The 19,790-nt window shown below is 40.4% G+C and overlaps 2 protein-coding genes across 3 annotated transcripts; one reads left to right on the forward strand and one right to left on the reverse strand.

Annotated features, from left to right (window-relative positions):
- Positions 1-214: 214 nt before the first annotated feature.
- Positions 215-12,654, reverse strand: LOC139570119 (pantothenate kinase 1-like). 2 transcript variants are annotated; one of them, XM_071391676.1, is made up of 7 exons: positions 11,198-11,421; positions 7,590-7,936; positions 7,007-7,266; positions 6,269-6,445; positions 6,054-6,177; positions 4,355-4,480; positions 215-2,029 (listed from the first exon to the last, which is right to left on the reverse strand). In XM_071391676.1, exons 1-7 carry the CDS (start codon positions 11,220-11,222, stop codon positions 1,970-1,972), a joined length of 1,119 nt encoding a protein of 372 aa, XP_071247777.1. In that variant the 5' UTR covers positions 11,223-11,421; the 3' UTR covers positions 215-1,969. The 2 variants fall into 2 exon arrangements, with proteins under 2 accessions (XP_071247777.1, XP_071247776.1); XM_071391675.1 differs by lacking the exon at positions 11,198-11,421 and adding an exon at positions 12,195-12,654 and having other exon boundaries at positions 1,834-2,029.
- Positions 12,655-14,498: 1,844 nt separating this feature from the next.
- On the forward strand, positions 14,499-17,649 carry LOC139570120 (5-hydroxytryptamine receptor 7-like). Its single transcript, XM_071391678.1, has 2 exons — positions 14,499-15,077; positions 15,784-17,649. Exons 1-2 carry the CDS (start codon positions 14,596-14,598, stop codon positions 16,538-16,540), a joined length of 1,239 nt encoding a protein of 412 aa, XP_071247779.1. The 5' UTR covers positions 14,499-14,595; the 3' UTR covers positions 16,541-17,649.
- The last annotated feature ends 2,141 nt before the right edge of the window (positions 17,650-19,790 follow it).

Below are 19,790 nucleotides of genomic sequence, written 5' to 3' on the forward strand. Positions count from 1 at the left end.
GGGAGAACGTCTCAACGTAATCTCTTTATAGTTTGAAAATGAAGGCAGCAAAATGTGAAAGCGGTGCAAGGGTCTGTAGACTTTCACTAGGCACTGTACGCGTCACAAAATACTTTACCTTCTTCACTAAGCAAGTGTTATAGGCACAACAGGAAAAGGCGGTACATCAGGATGTGAATGCAACAAACTCAACATCTCATCAGGTTAGACAAAACAGTTTAGAGAACAGTTTTAATGACGACAATGAAGCACGGCTGAATATATAGCAAGGCCCAGGTCAGTAATCCAGTTCAATCAGGTTCTGAGATACATATATTATTATTCGCCATGTTCTATACAGTAATAAAGCATAAAGCACATTTGAACATCTGTCCTAACGTACAGCTGAAAACTCCCACAGGTTGCATTGGGATTAAAAATAAAAATGTATGATGTTAGCTAAGTCAGTCTGGGTATGAGTCCAAGATGGCACCATATTCCCTATATAGTGCACTACTTTTGACCAAAATCATGGGACCTGGGAACCGCGTGATCTGTTCCAAAGTGTCGTACTATAGGGAATAGGGTGCCATTTTAGACGCAGCCTGGGTGTATCGTTTGGAAGAGGAGGATGGTCACGGGACCTTCTGAAGAGGGCAGGAAGGCAGAAGGGTATGCAGCACACAGCGGTTCACAGGCCAGCTATGCAGTTTCACTTGAAACCAAAATGCCATCATGAAATGTCATGAAATTTAACCAAGAGATACCGTAGGAGAATCAAATCTCCTTTCGACTAGAGTACTCAATACAGTACATCCAAAACATATTAAATTACAATCATAAAACACATACTGATTATTACAGGTTGGAAGTCAGGCATAAATGGACACCCTCTTTGATGAGAATGAAAACAGAACTGTAGAATTAACTATTTTTTAGAACTCTTAAAAAGTTCCTTCATGTAAAGGTTTGGACTCACAAAGGACACTTTGTATCACACCTGCTAGGCTAGTCCATGCCAGTGAGTCGGCTTTTCTGAGGAACATCTACTTTGTGAAGTTTCTAAGGATCATTTAGTACTGAATGCTTGGTCCCAAAGTTAACAGTTTCATTAAAACAGTGACAGAATTACAAGGCATGGAACAGGGAAGAAGAGACAGAATACTGCATTAAAGTGAATGCAGAGGAAGGATTTGGGGAACTGGTCATTCCACTGCTACTGATAAAAAATATCCATTATGTAAAATGTTCTATGAGGTATTGCAGCGTATTATTATACAAAATCAACCCGCAAAATTTTTGTCAAATTTAGCTACTGCTTAAATGGTCAAAATTTCACAAATTGGCCAAACCACAGATGATGGGTTGACAGAAGCAGTTGATATAGTAACTGCTTACTATTCACATGAACAGTAGGATAATACATTTGATTATATCTCAAATCATATCACAGAACAATGGGTTAGGATGACTGATTAGAAAAAAGTGTGAAGGCTAGTTGAAAGCTAACGCTCCAAATTTATAGATCAATTTAACTACTTACATCTTGTAAAAATAACAAATATGGAACCAAAACACACATACGATCAGGGACCAGTAGCGTTTGGCTGAAGCACACAATATACATTTAGGATTTTTTTTAAACAGGAAGTAACACAAATGTTTACTTTAAAGTGGCAAACAAAATGCCAACCTCATCTCCTCCAGCCTGTATTCATAATATTAAAAATCGGTTTTCTAAAACATCAGCAGACAAGGAGGAGGATAATTAGCAGAACCTCTTAAAACAGTTAAATTATTCAAATGGCTTTTCCCCATTTTGGCCAGTCAGTGGCTTTTCCACCATTTTGGCCAGTCAGTGGCTTTTCTACCATTTTGGCCAGTCAGTGGCTTTTCTACCATTTTGGCCAGTCAGTGGCTTTTCCGGAACTGTAGAGCAGCAGCGTCTTGTGGTGAGAGTTAGGGTTTCGTCTGCGTCCGTCTGTCTGTCTTAAAGGTCGTCCGTCATTTTCAGTAGCTCCAGGAAGGCACCGACGGCCCCGAAATAACCCTGAAAAACACAGAGGGCTCAGGTCAGTTCATTATCTGATCAGGTATTTGACCAGGATATTATCATCAGCAACCTTGAGATTCCTGCTCAGCACCCACTTGTAACCTATCCAAACATACGCAGATGATCTGTTGTTTAACCTTTTCATGGTACAATTAGGAGACTAAAACAACAACAAGTGTGCTGCTTGCATAAACTAAACGTAATTATTTTCACACATACTATCCTCTCTGCACGCATTCTGACCTTTGAACTGAAGCATGGGGAAACATGTGCCAGCCAGGTATTCGTTTGTGGTGGAGATAGCAGAAATGGAGGTGTGGCAAAGGTGTCTACAAATACGCCATATTATAACCTTGACTTAATTCCCTCATAATTCCATCACCTTTACGCGCGAAGAAAGCATGAAAAAGGTTCCAAGTGGAAAAACATCAACTTTCCCCCCCCCCGATATAAATAACACCATTCTCCATGCACTGTAATTTACAAATTGATTAGAGCTATTGATGAGAAAGTAATATGTTCAGATAAGCAGATTGTAAATATAAATGATAATTGTTTCAGATCGACATTTTCTTATGATCGCTGGAGACAAATGTGAAGCCAGTCAGCGAACTGAAAAGCACATTCAACATAAGATGCTGTGACGTTAAGCAGAATTTTTACTGTACGGTCTATTAGCTTGCAGGGACGAAACTTGGAGACGCAACCCAAATGGGTAGCCTACTGCAGCCTAGTTCACGTGATCACAGGGCATCGACATGAGCAACGTCGCGCCAAATTGAACCTTGGTGCACTCTCAAATGTATAATTATATTCTCTGTTTTCTATTTCTAGCCGACCACGTTAAATATTAGCCACTATCGGTAGCCACCGTCAGTAATACCCACATACCACAGGAGGCTGGTTGCACCTTAATTGGGGAAGACGAGCTCATAGTAATGGCTGGAACGGAATGAATGGAATGGTAATCGAACTAATCAAACAAATGATTTCCATGTGTTTGATACCATTCCATTCTCTCCATTCCAGCCGTCCTCCCCTCAGCAGCCTCCTGTGCCACATGCATTTATAACTGTCACTGAGTGTTAGTTTCAATTTGTAGCCTACATTTTTTGCATGATTCCATTCCATCATTAGTTGACCTTTCCTTCCTCTGTCAGGTCCGTGTGGTTGTTCATGAGAGTCACTAGCAATAGTGGATCATATTAGGCTAACGTATTACAAGTTGTGCAATAATTTGGGACATGTAGCCTATTGGAATCATTATGGAACGCATACCACACGTAGCAGTTTAAACCTGCCATACGGTTCACGACGACTGGATCTTTGTCATCACAGTTCCATGATTAGTGAGGATTAGAGTAGATTTATAGAACTATTGTTCAACCCCTATTCTACACTTTTTTCCACCATCCAATATTTCATGGTTTGAACAATTGAATATGGCAACTTTCAGGAAGAATCAAAATGTATTTTTGATTCACCAATATATTTTGTGCATACACGCTCTCCAAACCAGTTTTTTTTTTCTTATTCATAAATACTTTCCGAACCCTAAATAATCTACAAGATCAGAGTATTTTTGCATCTACCAATTGGTGCGGAAACAGAGACGAATATACATATATTTAGATGGCTTTCTTTCATTGATCTCTAATATTCAGAAACCATTCTTTCAATTTATTCTTGTGAGTCTTGAGAAAAATCTAATTAAAGGTACACCATATTTAAAGGGATGGCTTTAGGCAAATGTACTGAAAACCCTAGGGTTTTTAGCGGGCGTAAGGGAGCCACACCCGCAAAGCGGGTTAGACACCTGCATAATGTAAGTCTAAATACTACTGAGCCAAGCCATAAAGACTGCTGAACAATTAATCAAATGGCCACCCATACCATTACATAGTCACTTTACCCCCACCTACATGTACAAATTACCTCGACTAACCTGTACCCCCGCACATTGACTCGGTACCGGTACCCCTGTATATAGCCTAGTTATTGTTATTTTATTGTGTTACTTTTTAGTTGTTTATTTAGTAAATATTTTCTTAACTCTATTTCTTGAACTGCCTTGTTGGTTAAGGGCTTGTAAGTAATCATTTCACGGTAAGGTCTACACCTGTTGTATTCGGCGCATTTGAAGTGCTTAAATAAAAACGCGTAAAAAAGCATAGATTTCCTAAGTCTGAATCGGCCCTTTCGAGCATAGAAACATTCCTCACACTACACATACTTTATAATAGCATTGTGAAGTGACTCAGTGACACTGCCCTTAGATCAACGCATTCCAATGAGCATATGACCATATCGCAAACTACTTACCTCATGCTCTAAGAAGAGAGCTTTTAATTGTCCTTTGGACCAAAAATCCATGGCATAAGCAAGCAGCTTCGTTGACACAGTATTGATTCTCAGGAAATTCCCAACAAACACCACTCTTTCAATTTTCTGAAAGACAACATTGAACCATTTGTAAACCAGACTTTTTTAGAATGACTTTCACAAAGCAAGATAGAATGAGATATTTTAAAAGTAAGATATTTTAAAAGTAAGATATGTCCACAAAAATATTTGTTTGAAGACCTTGGGCCTGCTCTCAGATTAATAGCATAGATGGGTGTCTGGCTGCCATCTAGGGCTCCCAAGTGGCGCAGCAGTCTAAGGCACTGCATCTCAGTGCTAGATGTATCCCTACAAACCCTGGTTCGATCCCGGGCTGTATCACAACCGGCCATGATTGGGAGTCCCAAAGGGCAGCGCACAATTGGCCCAGCGTCGTCCGGGTTAGGGTTTGGCCCGGGTAGGCCATCGTAAAATAATAATTTGTTCTTAACTGACTTGCCTAGTTAAATAAAATAATTCAAATGAAATAGGGAAGAAAACCTGAAGTAGCAGCAGTAGAATCTGTCTTAAGCTTCAGTGACTCAGCAGCAAGAGAGAGAAAGGTTGAGCAATAGCCAATAATGAACGGCTCAACTTCTGTTAATTACATAGTTACGGGGCTGCCAGAATGACAAGACTACTCATTCTAAATAACAATCCACCAAAGCAAAAAAAGCGGTGCACTGTGCAGGGACGTCGTAAGACTTCCTCCAATTCATACACTGTACTCCACATGCATAGGTAGCTAGAAAGCTGAATCAAATGTACTTGTGTACATTGCACTCAAAACATTACAATGGGGTTGCTCAAGGGACAGATAATCTTGCAGTGGACAAACTGGTGAAGGACATCTACGGAGGAAGGACATCTACTGCACCACAGTATGAATTGAATCGGACTGAGACCACCCTTTTTGAGCGAACCACGGTGCGTTGTTAAGTGCACTATTTAGTGTGCTCGCGAGTGCGGATGGTGTTCACACCAGTCCAAACACACCGAACTAAGCAGTTAAACGCACCAGAGCTCAGAAAAAGCCCCCCCAAGGTTCTACCTGAAAAAATATGATTCTGAGATAATTGGCTTTAATGTTCCGAAACCTCATTGGTTTGAATGGTGTCAGCAATTTTTATCTTGTATCCTTTTGAATTTAACATGAAATTAGCTATTTAGAGTACCATATTCTGAAGGTAGAGAACATCGTACAGAACAAGGCTATGTCAATAACTACATTTTGACAAAAATGCAGATAGAAACTTAGTCCCAAGCTCTTGATTTGTGTCAGAAAGCTTACTGTTGTTGTTCTGTGTGCTTTGATAGCCCTGTACAATGCTGCTTGATCTCCATGCCACAAGGCAACACTGTAAAGAAGCTGAAAGCACACAGAGTCCATTCCCATCATCCATCACACTGGCTGTCCACTTCACTCCTTTGTTTTATGATGAAAGAAAATAACTTTGTGAGAACTTTTACCCTTCTGTCACACCCCAGTGTGCTACAGGTAACTGACAAAATAAAAGAAACCCCAACAAAGTGTTTCCATTATTCTTTTCAGTTACGTGTATAGTCACACTATTAGAATGACTCAACGAAGTAAAATGGAATTTGATTGCTAATGTGACAACAATCTTTGCCTTTGTACCTCATTAACCGCACACATACGAGCAATAGAGCCAATGTTGTTGGTGATGGTGACGAGAGTGGCTCGGGCTAGGTCCTCCTTACTGATGCTGTCACGCTTCTCCTTGCTCATCATATGACCAAAACTGCAATAAATGATTGAATTGGGTTAGTTTCCATAATACTCTGTTTTCAAAGCATACGGTTACTTGAGGTATTAGTTAACTTAAACTTTACCTAGATGCAACAGTAGACCCCTGCAGACCGAAGCGTTCATAGTCTCCTCCGTAGATGTCCTTCACCAGTTTGTCCACGTTGCTGCTGTCCCCCTTCGCCGCCATTTCCAGGGCCTCCTCAAATGTCTCGCAGCCAGTCAGCAAACAGCATAGGCCTAGGAACGTTCCACCTCCCAAACTGTGGGGGGCAGGCAATTATGTGAGCTACTACTCTATGGGTTGTACACATCTGTTTTGCTTGCAGGAAACAACCCACTGGGCACAGACATCATTTCTACGTCTAGTTTTGGTTTACATTTGGTTGAGTTGTCAACTAACGTGAATTCAATGTGAAAAAAAAAAATGGCACTGTGTCATTGGATTTAGGTAGAAGTTTGGTGAAAAAAATAAATTCTAAAATTCCCTTACTTTGATGACTTTTTTCAAATCCATGCATTTTTCCACTTTGATTCAACGTTAAATAAGATTATATAAGAACACTGCATTTTTTGCTGAAATTACATAGAAACAACATTGATTCAACCATTTTTTTTCGCAGTTGTAAAGTTATATTTGTCTAAGTTATAATCCATGGTAACTTATCTACACTCAAAACATGAATACATCGAATACAAAAGGATGCGAGCAAAGGTATTGTGACAGACCTGTGTTATCAGATCAAATACATACAGCTATCATGACATTGAATGACACATGATTACCTTGGTTTGCCTAGAAGCAACAGATTACATTTGTTTACCTGGTGCCTGTGACCCGTTTGTAGTTGTCTTTTGAATAGACTGCCAGCATGCTGACGCCTGAGCCAATGTTGACCAACAACATGGGGAAGTGGTTGTCAAGGCAACATGTTTTCTTGACACAGTTCTCACTCTCGGGGTCGGAGGGGTTCTCGAAAAAGTAGCACTCTGGATGGCCATTGAACCCCACTGAGTCCACATAGAGAAGACCCTGGATGAGACAGTCCAGTTCATCCAGCTTCTGGAGCTTTAGGTTGGCGATCTGGGAGATGGAAAGCAGAAGATGTATAAGACTATAGGGCAGGAGTAGAAACTGGAGTGGTTTTGATATGCAATGGTAACTGCTCCAAGTTTGAGCATGAGCTGTCTGTAACTAGACCAGGCGAGTCTGAACCAACCACATACATCAACTCTCATCTAATCACATGAGAAACCATGTTGCCTTCAATGATCATGCCACGCAATATTTAACTGACTAATGACACATGTAATAACATGCAATAACAAACAAATACACATCGTCTGTCACTATCAGTCAGTTTCCCTGTCTGACAACACCCAATAGTTCCTCCAACCATCACACACCGTCCTAAAGTCGTCCTCAAACTTGTAGGCCCCTCCGCCAGTGGCGCAGAGTGTGGTGTGCAGGCTGGAGAAATTCTTATCTCGGCCCATCTGGATGAAGCCTAGCATGTCCTGGGTGGGGAAGCGGATGAAGTGCAGGTTTCCCTTCCGGCCGCACATGGTTAGGTTCTTGAGCTCCAGGTGGACATCGCGGATGCCCGTGTTGCCGTAGGCCACGTTGGAGGTCAGGAAGTGGCGGATGCTCTTCAGGCTCTCCACCTCCTCCTCCTCCGCCGTGAAGTCCTTGGGCTCGAAGTAGACCAGCTTCACCAGGGTGCCGCCGATGTCCATCCCAAACCAGGGGAAGGCTGGAATAGAAGACAAAAGGTTTTTAAGAGATGAATTGGAGCTTGGTCACCGTTATCTGTTGAAAAGTACTGTTTAGCTCTTTAGAAGTTATGCTAAATTATCTTTCAACAAATGGATACACAAGCTCTCAAAAGAGAGGGCTCTAGTGTTCTGTATATGTCACAACTAAGCTTTTGCTCCATATAGGTCAGGCCTACCAATCAACCGTGCAGACCTATGTTGTATTTTCTAACTTGATTTCATTGAAGACGAAACCATCATGTCATACTATGCACACATCATGTCTTCTTTTAAGCGATCACTGACATTTTCCTCTCTTTTTTGGAGAGAGGGAGGAAGGGAGGGAGAGGGGAGGAAGGGGGTCCTCAAATTCACAGCAGTGTGTTCATTCTGCAACAAAAGCTGAGGGCTTTGTTGCCATGGAAACACCAGCATGGAGAGAAGATTGCCTGGAGAGTCTGCCCAACCCTCAATTTACTACTGAGTGTACAGTACAATGAATACTGTATGTAGTCAATACACAGCCAGGCAAACTGGTTCCTTCCCCCTGGCTTTTCAATCAATAGCACTTCATTTGACAGAGGGGTGTAAAGTCCCTTATGGCTCATTCCACAAACCAGACCGGTTACATTCAACTCTGTGCAAAGCTACAGAGAAACTGTAACCAAAAGACATGCTTGGGTGCTTAAAATAGTCTAATTTGAGATGTAATTGTTGATATCAGAGGTGTAATGGTGGTGCAATCTGGGTTGGACAATCAATTTCTAGTAGAGGAACCTGACATAAAATGTATGTATTGATCTGTGTAAATGTGTGAGTATATACTCTGGAATCTTTACTGACTTAATCACCTGGTTTCAATACATCGGTCAGCGGTGCTACAGACAGATCTTGCTTTGCAATGATTTCACTATCATTTTACAGAGGAGATATTTGACTGAGTGTTTCCATTTATGCCACTCTACCACTCCTCAGTTAATGTCTGAGCCCAGTCTCAATTGCTTTCATGAGCTTTTTCTCTCACTGCCCTGAGTTTAAGACAAGGGTTTAGCTATCTTGGAATTAACATTTCCAATAACTTTATTTTCAAGAATCTGATTTCTTCTTAACTTTTTGAAACGTAAGAAATAGCGCAATAAAATTACCAATAACCTTTTTGAGGAATAGCAACTTTGCTTAACTTTCTTCTTAAGTCTATAGTTAAAGAAAAAATTACAGTTAAGACATTTCTTCTTAAGAAGGTTTTGTGAATCTGGGCCCAGGGCTGTAACCAGGGCCCAGATTCACAAAACACTTCTTATGTAAAAACGTAAAAAAGTTCTTAAGAAACAAAAAGAAGTTCATTAGATAGTTTGTGAGTTCAATTCCTCAACAATATCTTAAGATTTTAGGATTTTCTTACAACCTCAAATATCTCTTACAAATCTTCTTAAGATGTGTGTTGTTAGGCAACCATTTTAGCTAGCTATCTAGCTAGCAATGGCAATCATACTAGCATATGTCTTACTGAGATTACTGTTCTAAAACATGTTCTTGGGTTTAAAATGATCCATGCTGAAACTTGCAGATGAAGTATGTGAGTGAATTAAACATGTTCAATTGCTTTCATGAGCTTTTTCTCTCACTGCCCTGAGTTTAAGACAAGAGTTTAGCTATCTTGGAATTAACAACATTTCCAATCACTTTTATTTTCAAGAATCTGATTTCTTCTTAAATTTTTGCTTAAGGAGAAACATAAGAAATAGTGCAAGTACATTTCCAATAACCTTTTTGAGGAATAGCAACTTTGCTTATCTTTCTTCATAAGTCTATAGTTAAGGAAAAAAGAACAGTTAAAAATACATTTTAATAATAATAATAATACTTTAATAATACTTAATAATACTTTAATAATGGAAAAAATGATGTAAAAAATGTATCACTAGCCACTTTAAACAATGCCACTTAATATAATGTTTACATAGCCTACATTACTCATCTCATATGTATATACTGTACTCTATACCATATACTGCATCTTGCCGTCTTTATGTAATACATGTATCACTAGCCACTTTAAACAATGCCACTTTTATATGTTTACATACCTTTCATTACTCATCTCATATGTATATACTGTACTCTATACCATCTACTGCATCTTGCCTATGCCGTTCTGTACCATCACTTATTCATATATTTTTATGTACATATTCTTCTCATCCCTTTACACTTGTGTGTATAAGGTAGTTGTTGTGAAATTGTTAGGTTAGATAACTCGTTGGTTATTACTGCATTGTCGGAACTAGAAGCACAAGCATTTTGCTACACTCGCATTAACATCTGCTAACCATGTGTATGTGACAAATCAAATTTGATTTGAAATGTTTCCCTAAGGTTTTGTGAATCTGTGCCCTGGAAGCCAGGGCACCGTGACTGGCAGCACTTATAGGTGAAAGGTGTGTTTATTCCACCACCCAGAGAGCAAAGTTCTCAGCAGCTAGTCAGAGTAGAGCCTTACAGTAGTCACACTCACATGAATGTGCAACAAAAGTCAAGGATTTAACGCCATATATTTTCATAGTTGAGTGACTGGCACAGCATAGCTCCATTTGCTATTCAGTTTGTTGCATATAAGGGGAACTACCAATAAGCCGACATCAGCAAAGCATATTATGCTTATTCGATTGATCATACTGGAGGGCAGAGGAGGCTGGAGGGAGGAGCTATTGGAGGACAGGCTCATTGAAATGGCTGTAATGGAATAATTGGAACGATATCAAACGGATCAAACATATGGAAACCACGATCGACTGTTCCATTGATTCCATTCCAGCAATTACAATGAGCCCGTCCTCCTATAGCTCCTCTGCTGGAGGGAAAAACATGTGTATTTGTCTTCATGCCAAGTGCATTTTATCAACTTGCAGCTATTGTTCACAATCACTACTATTCAATGATATAATAGAAGCTGTCTGTTTGGATTCCAGACATATATGAACAGTGCCCAAAGGAACACAGACAAGCCAGCATAGTGTAGCAACCTCTTGGACTAATGGTTGAGCTGCATGCATTCACCACACAGATAATAAAACAGCCATATCGTTCCAGAAGCACGCCCAAAGTGTATAGCATTGCAGTATTCAAGAAATTAGGAAAATTGCTGTTTGTCCGCTGAGATTTGATTCAGCCAAGGTAGCAAGAGATGTTAATAAGCAAATAAAAGTAAGCAAATAAGTACATTTCAGCTCTTTAAAATACAATACAGTAGAAACGCTTACCTGGTTTTTTAACAATAAGCTTCATTGTGTTCTTCAGGTCAAAGTGCTTATGGTCAAAGAAACTTCAATCCAAGACTTGGGCTATAAGTAGTAGTATCACTCAATCAGCCCTATTGCATTGTGGCATGATGTCGTCGCAGCAATAAAGCAGGCTACACTTAACTGACATGGTGAGTGACAAACTTGTTTTACAGTGTTATAGCGGAAACAGAGAAACATACTGTGCTGTTAATAAAGCTGGCTGCTCTGTTAGTTTCTTCAGCCAACCCCCTTAAGCAAGTACTGACGGCTGATTGGTCAAAAAGAGCTGGCTCTCATATCAGCAGCGATTTCAGCACACCTCCTGACTTTGAAACGACCAATGAAATGGTTCAACGGACAACATCAAAGATCTCACAATAGCAAGGGGGGAGGGAAGTACACCTCATGTTCTATTACCGGGAGTGTTACATTGTGTCAAATAATATGATTGTTGTATTAGTATATGATAAACATGTTAATAAACAATACAGAATTACTTATTTATGGTGCTGGATTCTTATTATTGGTGCATTTCTCAGAAATAGCTGGAATGTAGTTTGAGGATACAGGAATAGGCCTACAAATAATTTCTCTACAAGCATAGGCAGACATGCCGATTATTCGTTACAGAAACAGTATACATTGGGGAATTGGGCGGGTAGGCTTGCTTATTGACATTCTTGGCAAAACCTTGCAACACAAAGCGATATTCTATCATGCAGCAGCAAGTCTGACTAGTTCATTATTTCATGGAAAGAGAGATGCCACCATAGAAAATCCAGGCGATCTTCACTTTCGATGTGTAACCGGAAACACCGAATTATGTGCAATCAATGCTTTGACAGAAAACACTGCTGTGTTTGACATTTATGAGAGAATGCTTAGAAAGTGTAGGCAGACTTGACCGAATGTGTACAGCCGACATGACAGTTATCATTGAGGCTGAAACATTGTATTAAAATTGTATTCTACTTACGCGGTCTACTCTTTTTGCCAGAATCCATTCTTTTTCTGAGTCTACACCGCTTTGGAGGCGACCCATTATTATGGACGTCTTCCTGGACCTGAAGATCGTGGAAATGTTCAATTCCATTATGTCCACTACCACTACCACCACCACCACTACTACTACTACTACTACTACTATAACAACCGCCACTGGTACTGGTTCCATTTGAACCTAAGGCATTGCAGCTCCCGTTGCCAGTTTGTGTAGGATGGAATCCATTTGTCAAACCATTATCTTGGCAAACGCCTGTTCTTTTCTGATCCGATGCTTTGCCATTAACGTTATCCATTTTTTGGGGCGCAGGGAAAGCACTAGCGGGCAGTTTCAGACAATTAATCCGCTTTCCTCCGCGATGTTTCTTCAAAAGGACCGATGTCAGGCTATTTGGTAAATATCTATTGCGACAGAAAATAATGATGGCCCTTGCGTCTAAGTGGATAGTGGAACAATGCAACAACTGCTAGGACGTTCGGCTGAGGTCACTGTCGTTCATTTTGCTTCTTCATGCTCATCTCCTGCAGCAGCTTCCGAGTTAAACAGCCGGCAGCCTACGTCATTGTACAGGCTGTTTCGTATATCCCCCAAATGTTCCCTGGGGGACAATAATTACATTTTTAAACTTCTCTTATTGCCATCTCCCATGGTCCAAATCAGTTGAAGTTACACATGAACTGTTACACATGAACTGACTGGGCTAAATGGACAGTTTATTAGCCTACTGTGTAATTATCTTGTAGTGTAGCCTATCAAGAACGGGGCTAATTAATTACATTGTTACACTGTAGGCCTAATAGGAACAATGTAACACGTTTCATTACAATAGGCAACATTGTAGTCTACCTACAAGTAAGCCTAATAATTATATCGGTTACCCAGAAGCAAAACTCTCTCGCGAAAATATAATCTGTCCACGAGAGATTAGTCTAATAAGGACACAGGGGTTTCCCAGTAAAAAAAATCTAAAACATAAATAGACAAAATAGCTAGCCCACATTTCTGAAGTCTTTAAAGTGGCAATCCGCAGACAATAACAAAGCCTGTTTCGGTAAAAATCTGAGGGAAGACCATCCGTTATATCAAAATTATAGTTTTAACCATGGTATGAGGCTATACAGTGTTTGTTTAGATTTACTTTGTTTACAAACATTGGAGTATAACCATCTTATATTTTGGGTTCTGATGGAGTGTGACAGTTGAACTAAATTAATTAGTTATTTCTAAATTATATTCTTCAAGAATCAATGGGTAGGCCTATATCATTCATTTATAAGTTCCCCCAAAATGTATGCAGCAACTACAGATTGCCACTTTAAGATTACGCCCCTTGTCATGTAAATATATCAAACCTAAATATAATAAAATCACTATTTGACTGTGTGGGAAAAATGTGGATATTGTAAAAACATTTTGACCTATAATAAAGCCAAAGGGTGGCGCCAAAGTGCATATATCTGATACTCTCTCGCGATCTCTCTCAATTAAATTCAAATCAAGGGGCTTTGTTGGCATGGGAAACATATGTTTACATTGCCAAAGCAAGTGAAATGGATAAAGAAAAGTGAAATAAACAATAAAAAGTCAACAGTTAACAGTAAATAATCTCTCTCTCTCCCTCTCTCACACACACATGCATTGTTGTCTTTTTGCACACACAAAAACTAGCTATAATTGGTAAAAATAATGGCAACATGGTGTTGCTCCATTCTAAAAACCCAAATAAACTGTAAACTTCTGTGATATGCATATGCTTTATATTTATAGAATAATTTCCAACTAGACTGTTTGTCACTAGTTAGCCCAGCCACAAAGTCAAAATTGTATATATCCCAAAAATTCATGGTCTTAATTTAAGGTTAGGCATAAGGTTAGCAGTGTGGATACGGTTAGGGTTAAGGTTAGGTTAAAAATCTGATTATAAGAAGAGAAATTGTAGAAATAGGCGGGGTTTAGCCATAATTATGACTTTGTGGCGACGATTAACTAGGCTAGCCTACACCTCTGCGGGTTCTTCTGACGTCATCCCGGTATATTTCCCTCCAGTCTAGCCGATACAACATTTCCAGAGTTCTTTGCCACTCGCGTGATGGTCACCATTGAACTGCCTTACATTTTACAATGTATCACAAACCAAGCTTGTTAACCGGAGTCTGTTTATCCTATTAATTTACTCTATCCCATTAACCTGCTGCCTTGGCGCCGCTGCATGGATAACGGTACTACCGGGACTGGTAATTTGGGGAAATTATGGAAAAGACAAATGATTCAATGAAGTTGGGGGGAATAATCATTGTGCATTGATGGATTCCCAATGCATTATTAATAACGGATTAATATATAAGAATGGAACCAATTACATCTTATTAATCTCATGAGATCATCTTTGACCAAAGACCTGATGAAGGAACTTGCCAGGACCAGTATGACTACAGCGGGGATGGATCTGCGTCTGCTGAGGGCGCACCAAACAACCACTGCAACTTTGCCAATTCTGAGCCCCATGGAAAATGACACGACATGCGGGATGCAGATTCTCAGCCACGGGAATGTGGAGAAGGTTATTATCGGAGGAGTTCTCACTGTGCTCACTTTGCTCACCATTTGCGGGAACTTACTTGTGGTGATATCCGTGTGCTTTGTGAAGAAGCTGAAGCAGCCCTCCAATTATCTCATCGTTTCCCTGGCGGTCGCGGACCTGTCTATAGCGGTGGCGGTGATGCCTTTTGTCAGCATCACGGACCTCATTGGGGGGCAGTGGATCTTCGGACAGGTGTTCTGCAACGTTTTTATTGCCATGGACGTGATGTGTTGCACTGCATCAATCATGACCCTGTGTGTAATAAGCATAGACAGGTGAGTCAAGATGCAGTCTCGACTCCCTAATAAAACCATTCAATTGCAAATGTTCTTCTTTTTGTCTTTCCCCAAACCATTATTTATCCAGGTTAGTCTCATTTATAAGAAAAGTCAACAGCAATTAGCACCAATGAACAGACTTGCTTATGTTTTTTTTATTCAACCATTGATGAACAATTGAGAATGGATTATTGTATCTATACCAACCCTGTCAACCCTATACCAGGGGTGGCCAACCCTCCTCCTCTTGAGTTTCTGGGCTGGGGGAAGGTGCAGGTTTTGACTGTAGCCCTGCTCTAACACACCTGCTTCTAATCAGCTGCGCATCAGGACCTTGATTAGCATAATCAGGTGCGTTAGAGAAGGGCTAGAGCAAAAGCCTGCACTGCAGCAGGCTGCACTGCAGCAGGAAGATGGTTGGCCACCCTTTGATCTACAGTATACCAGGGGTATTCAACTCTTGCCCTACGAGGTCCAAAGCCTGCTGGTTTTCTGGTCTACCTGATAATTAATTGCACCCACCTGGTGTCCCAGGTAAGTCAGTCCCTGATTAGAGGGAAACAATGAAAGAACACAGTGGAACTGGCTTCGAGGTCCATAGTTGAGTTTGAGGAATCTATACTATCCTGTGATTACTTTGTCAATCATATTACTTCCATCAAAGACTTCTCAATATTCAAAACAAATCTCTTTGCCGTTACAGGTACCTAGGCATAACTAAACCCTTGACCTACCCTGTGCGACAGAGTGGGAGATGCATGGCCAAAATAGTTCTGTCTGTGTGGCTGCTGTCGGCCTCCATCACCCTTCCCCCGTTGTTCGGCTGGGCCCAGAACGTCAACGACGACAAGGTGTGTCTAATCAGCCAGGACGTGGGCTACACTATCTATTCCACCGCCGTCGCGTTCTACATCCCCATGTCGGTGATGTTGATGATGTACTACAACATCTACCGAGCGGCCAAGGTGAGTGCCGCCAAGCACACCATCCAAGGCTTCCCCAAGTTGGAGGACGAATGCAACAGTGTTGACTGCGTGGCCGCGGCCCTTAAGCTCCAGAAGGAGGTAGAGGAGTGCGCCAGTTTCTCTCGTCTGCTGAAGAATGACAGGAAGAACATCTCCATCTTCAAACGGGAACAGAAGGCGGCCGCCACCCTGGGCATCGTGGTGGGGGCCTTCTCCGTCTGTTGGCTGCCCTTCTTCCTTCTGTCCACGGCCAGGCCCTTCATCTGCGGGCCGGAGTGTAGCTGCGTTCCCCTCTGGGTGGAGAGGTTCCTGCTCTGGCTGGGCTACGCCAACTCCCTCATCAACCCCTTCATCTACGCCTTCTTCAACAGGGACCTGAGGACCACCTACCGTAACATCCTACTCTGCAGGTACAGGAACATCAACCGCAAACTCTCCGCCGCCAGCATGCACGAGGCCCTCAAACTGGCTGAGAGACCAGATCTGGTGATCTAGCTAGAACAGTGTTTCTTAAACTTCTCGTTTCACTCACAGAGACCGGCAAGCTATGGTTTGGATGAAAAATAGTATTTGACATTTGACTAAATTGAGGCAGATAACCCTCTGGACCAGTCAGCAAACATTGCTCTAGACTGAGGAATCCTATTCAGTTCATGAGTAGAGGAAGGCTATGTAAATGTATAGAAAATAACTTATTATTGTTCACACCTGGCACACACAAGAATATTAGCTCCACATTTTGTCTGGTTATTGGGACAGACCCAAACCAAGCGTCAGATTACAATGTAAAAAATTAAATGTTAGATGACGGTGAAATGCAGAGAACATTTTTCGATAGCATGGCACACTCTTGTATTGGATGAGAGGACAAATAATAGGCTATGGCTGTGATACGACAAACGACGCCGTCATGTTATTTTGTTAGATATATCACTGTGTATTTGGTACTTGAAATTGAAAATCACACTCGATGCATAAAGTTTGTGTGAGAAAAAAAAAAGAAAGAAAAAAAACATTTTAAAGTTAAACAATATGCACCACAGATGGTGAGCCATGGTTCCAGTTATGTATATTGAGTAACAGGAAAAATGTGTTCAATGAACCACCTTCGAAACCATTTGTGAAATTGTAATTATTATGTGTAGAATTTTGACCAAACTCAAAGTCATGCAACCCAATTATGTTAGTAACATATTTATATCTGCTTGACAGTTGGTCATATGGACATATTTCGTCAAATGTACCATGCACTTTAGAGCATAAGTAGTTTTGAGCCTTCAGCAGAGCACTTAGCCCTAATTGCTCCTGTAAGTCGCTCTGGATAAGAGCATCTGCTAAATGACTCAAATGTACATGTTGATATGATAAGAACTGGGATTAACCCTTCATTGTACAGCACATACTGTGAATATATTTTATCAATATATTAGTATTTGATCAGTCATATTAAGCTAGGCCTTTTTCAAGTATACTGAAATATTCAATGTTCAATATATATTTCAAGTATATTCAAGTATATTGTAGAGAAAAACCTTATGTTGATAGGGATGACATTGGCCAAGGTTGACTAGGGTGAATAATGGTACATAAATGTTTGATTGTAATGGTTTTGATTTGTTCATTTATTCCAGATGTTTTTATTTTTATTTAAACAACATATCTGAGAACGAGAAGGAACAGGTTGTACAGTATGTAGGAACATTATATATTTTTAGTAGTAGTTTTTGTTCTACCTTATAGTTTTGCGTTACACTATTGATAAAATCTAACTATTAGAAATGGTTTATATTTTACGTCAAAATACACTAGGTCAACACATCATGCTACAACTCTAAATTGTGTTAATTTGACAGTGACGTGCTAGACTCTGTGCTTGTTTCATGCCAAAGCTCAGTCAAACACCGTAGTAAATGTTGAAGCACCAAAAGGAACACAATGTACTAGAAGAGACCAGAGGATCATAGACGATCACAAGCTTTAATTTGGAAACATGCTGGGCTGGCCTCAACAGAGGGGATCAGTATTATTATTATAACCAAGGCATTAATTGTCTTGCTGGGTGGGGGGGGGGGACTTGACTTCAGGGAACCCACAGCTTCCACGTGAGTCATTGCATCTGAAGCAATTGGCTTGGCGATTTCTTTAAGTGGTATTTGTTTTGAGGTGTGAATCATAGACCAGCGAGGAATAGCTTAACTTATAGTATTTGTATTATCTTGTGGTTAAATCTAAAACTAAAACGTTCCTCTTGTGCACCCTGTAGATCAGCAAAAAATTAGGCAATTAGGATTTAGACTAATCTGCTGTAAGGGAGGATTTTGGATAGCTCCATTCTCCTGTGCTAAGATGTGAACAGAGCTACCATTGAAACACATAGAACCTTAAAACAACTATGGCATCATGTTGAGGCCGTGGAACTGAAAGATATTACCACAGATATTACTACAACTCGAAAACCACATGGGAACTATTAAAGCCATTTACATAGCTTTCCAAAGGAAAAAGTAATGGGATTGCATGAGGACTGACAAAAATACAGCAATAGAAGTTGAAGCCCCTACAATGAATCTGTCTCTGATAATAAGCAGGCTTTGCACACTCTCCGGCCTTTTATTGCCAAAGCAGACATCAGGGAGTGTCCTCTCTGAGTAAATTAAATGTATATCCGGCTACAGTGACAGTCGCATCACTGAGTCAGTCAGGATAATGGAACCAGGGCGTACAAACGATGACCTTGAGTTTCTCGTCCTTCGAGTTCCTAGATGCACTCTGACCATAAATCAGATTCTGACACCGCTGAATTACCCTTTGAAATGGATCGTCCTCTTAAATTACTCAATGATATGTCCTTTTCAATGACCCAACGCTAACCTGACCAGTTCTAAAGATAGAAGGAAAGCCACAGAATTGAGCTGAGGATACAGGTTGTTTCCTTTTGTGCCTCTTTAAGGGATAATTCTCATTGATAATGGGTGGGTGGGAGTACTGGATGGACATTGCATTCCTGAGAAATTGCTCTACCTGGTGGGTACTTGTTTTTTAAACTTTTGCTAATAATTATCCCAATGATGAACACTTTTAAAGACCCCTAAATGTTGAATTAGAGTGGTCCACAGTCCACACTGAATCAGTTTACCTATAAAATCACGGAATTTTCTAACTGGTTTATTTATGTATTATTCCCCTGGGTACATTTGAAATACTTCCTTTGTCTTGTCAGAGTACATCAGGAGTTCTCATTGCAATATACTTAATAGATTGTCCATGAAATACTTTTAATAATTGTATCTGTGCGTATAATCCCTCAAATGGCATGGTCACTTTCCCTGAAAGGTACCTTATCTCTCTTTCACTAAAATGAATGTAACACTTGTGGTGTATGGACAGACATCCAAAGAATGAAAGTGGCTTTTAAACCTCCTAGTCAATAGCAAATTCAAGGTATTGTAACTATTCTTGCTATGAAATATCCACTGAAATGAATGGACACTGTGACTGGAGAGCGTACTCCGAACCTTGTGTCTTACATATGAAACCCACATGAAAAAGATGTTCACTGAAGACCTTGAGAAGATTTGAAAGGACAGATTAAACTCTGAGGCTGTGTTTTTTCAGGCACCCAAATTCTGATGAGAATTGGCCTGCTTGTGGAAACGCAGCCTGAGTGGCCTGGGTGTTTACCTCCAGATAGGGCTCCGCACACTGAATAATCCACCGCAGATAAATTACATCTGTATATTCATAG

The sequence above is a fragment of the Salvelinus alpinus genome, chromosome 3 (assembly GCF_045679555.1).
Source record: "Salvelinus alpinus chromosome 3, SLU_Salpinus.1, whole genome shotgun sequence".
Taxonomy (NCBI): Eukaryota; Metazoa; Chordata; class Actinopteri; order Salmoniformes; family Salmonidae; genus Salvelinus; species Salvelinus alpinus.

What these genes read in the sequence shown, in the direction of transcription:
- LOC139570120 (XM_071391678.1), top strand. Translation starts at nt 14,596, where the DNA reads ATGAGATCATCTTTGACCAAAGACCTGATGAAGGAACTTGCCAGGACC. An exon ending in TGTGTAATAAGCATAGACAG is followed by an intron (nt 15,078 to 15,783) that starts GTGAGTCAAGAT and finishes TTGCCGTTACAG; the next exon opens with GTACCTAGGCATAACTAAAC.
- LOC139570119 (XM_071391675.1), bottom strand. Translation starts at nt 12,516, where the DNA reads ATGGATAACGTTAATGGCAAAGCATCGGATCAGAAAAGAACAGGCGTT. An exon ending in TTGAGGACGACTTTAGGACG is followed by an intron (nt 7,267 to 7,589) that starts GTGTGTGATGGT and finishes TCCATCTCCCAG; the next exon opens with ATCGCCAACCTAAAGCTCCA. An exon ending in CTCTCTTCTTAGAGCATGAG is followed by an intron (nt 2,030 to 4,354) that starts GTAAGTAGTTTG and finishes TGTGTTTTTCAG; the next exon opens with GGTTATTTCGGGGCCGTCGG.